The sequence below is a fragment of the Propithecus coquereli genome, unplaced genomic scaffold (genome assembly GCF_000956105.1).
Source record: "Propithecus coquereli isolate 6110/MARCELLA unplaced genomic scaffold, Pcoq_1.0 Scaffold8, whole genome shotgun sequence".
In the NCBI taxonomy this organism is placed as follows: Eukaryota; Metazoa; Chordata; class Mammalia; order Primates; family Indriidae; genus Propithecus; species Propithecus coquereli.
The window spans coordinates 3,814,077-3,815,168 of record NW_012154173.1 but is presented as its reverse complement, the minus strand read 5'-3'; the positions used below and the strand labels follow the sequence as shown (position 1 = coordinate 3,815,168).

The 1,092-nt window shown below is 31.9% G+C and overlaps 1 protein-coding gene across 3 annotated transcripts in view; it reads right to left on the bottom strand.

The window, feature by feature from the left end:
- The window catches only part of IL7 (interleukin 7), a 57,978-nt gene that overhangs the window by 3,768 nt on the left and 53,118 nt on the right, over nucleotides 1-1,092 (bottom strand). Inside the window, exon 4 of one of the 3 annotated variants that reach the window (XM_012663092.1) lies at nucleotides 498-629. The exons of the other annotated variants lie outside the window; for them this stretch is intronic. Within the exon in view, the coding sequence (XP_012518546.1) occupies nucleotides 498-629 (132 nt within the window). The remainder of the gene's footprint in view (nucleotides 1-497; nucleotides 630-1,092) is intronic. 3 annotated transcript variants of the gene reach the window in all.

The following is a 1,092-nucleotide window of genomic DNA, read 5'->3' as shown; positions in this document are numbered from 1 at the left end:
TTCTAGAAGGACTTCGAGCAATCTTAGCCTATAGGAATTATTGGATATGTATGTGCCCAGTTTTACCAAATAAAGATGTTTGTTAAGTACACTAGATTTCCTGTTTTATTGACTAGGAGTTCTTATAAATGTGTGCATATATAGATTAAAACTATTAAGTTTTACAGATAAAAATTTGTCATTCTTCATCCAATGTATCACCTTAGCCTCCTTGGAAGTTATTATGGCAATGAAATATTCAGTCATTTATTTTTTACTCCCCTTTCACAAACTGTTTTTATTTATTTATTTATTTTTAATTCAGGATATTATGTTAATTCACTGTAGCCAAGAAATGAATAGGTAACTTTTCAAGTTGAGACTTTCCTCTTCTAGAATTGAGTAAATGTATCTTAAGTTTAAGTAATAATAAGCACTTACAATTCTATGATGATGGATATGATCTTAGTACAGGAATAGTTTATATATTTGTTTAAAGTAAACATTTCTTAGCTTACCTTGCTGGTGCAGTTCAACAGTTTTAATGTGCCTTGTGAAACCATTGATAAGTGGTGATCAAAATCGTCACTGTTATTCATTTTACGAAATTGCTTCAATTTGCGAGCAGCACGATATAGAAACGTACCTTCCTATTATAGGAAAAAGTCAGAAGGGCTGTGGTTCAAATAAAATATTAAGAAATGATAAGCTTTCTTAAGGAGCCTAAAGCCAGAGCTGTATTGCTAAGTAATGCCCCACCTCTGCCCCAGCCTTCTATTCCGGTTAATCACGTGACTGACAGGTAACAGAACAAAAACTGTTTAGCTCCTAGGTGACAGCATGGAGTGCCTAGAACTTGGTTTAATGATTATCTGACTCTTAAAGTCTTGTCTCCATTATGTATATGTGTTCTTATCTCTTAGGGGTGAATATATTACAAGATTATTCCATTTTAAACAAGATAAGCAAAAAAGAAGGTTTTTGAAAGCAATAATGATGAAAGGTAGGCATGATTTTTCTTAAATGTTATTTCTTATACTTTTTGAGCTATGAGTGAATAGCTGGTAATAAGAAAATAAAGGGCCATAGTCATCTAAAACATGTTTTTTTTTT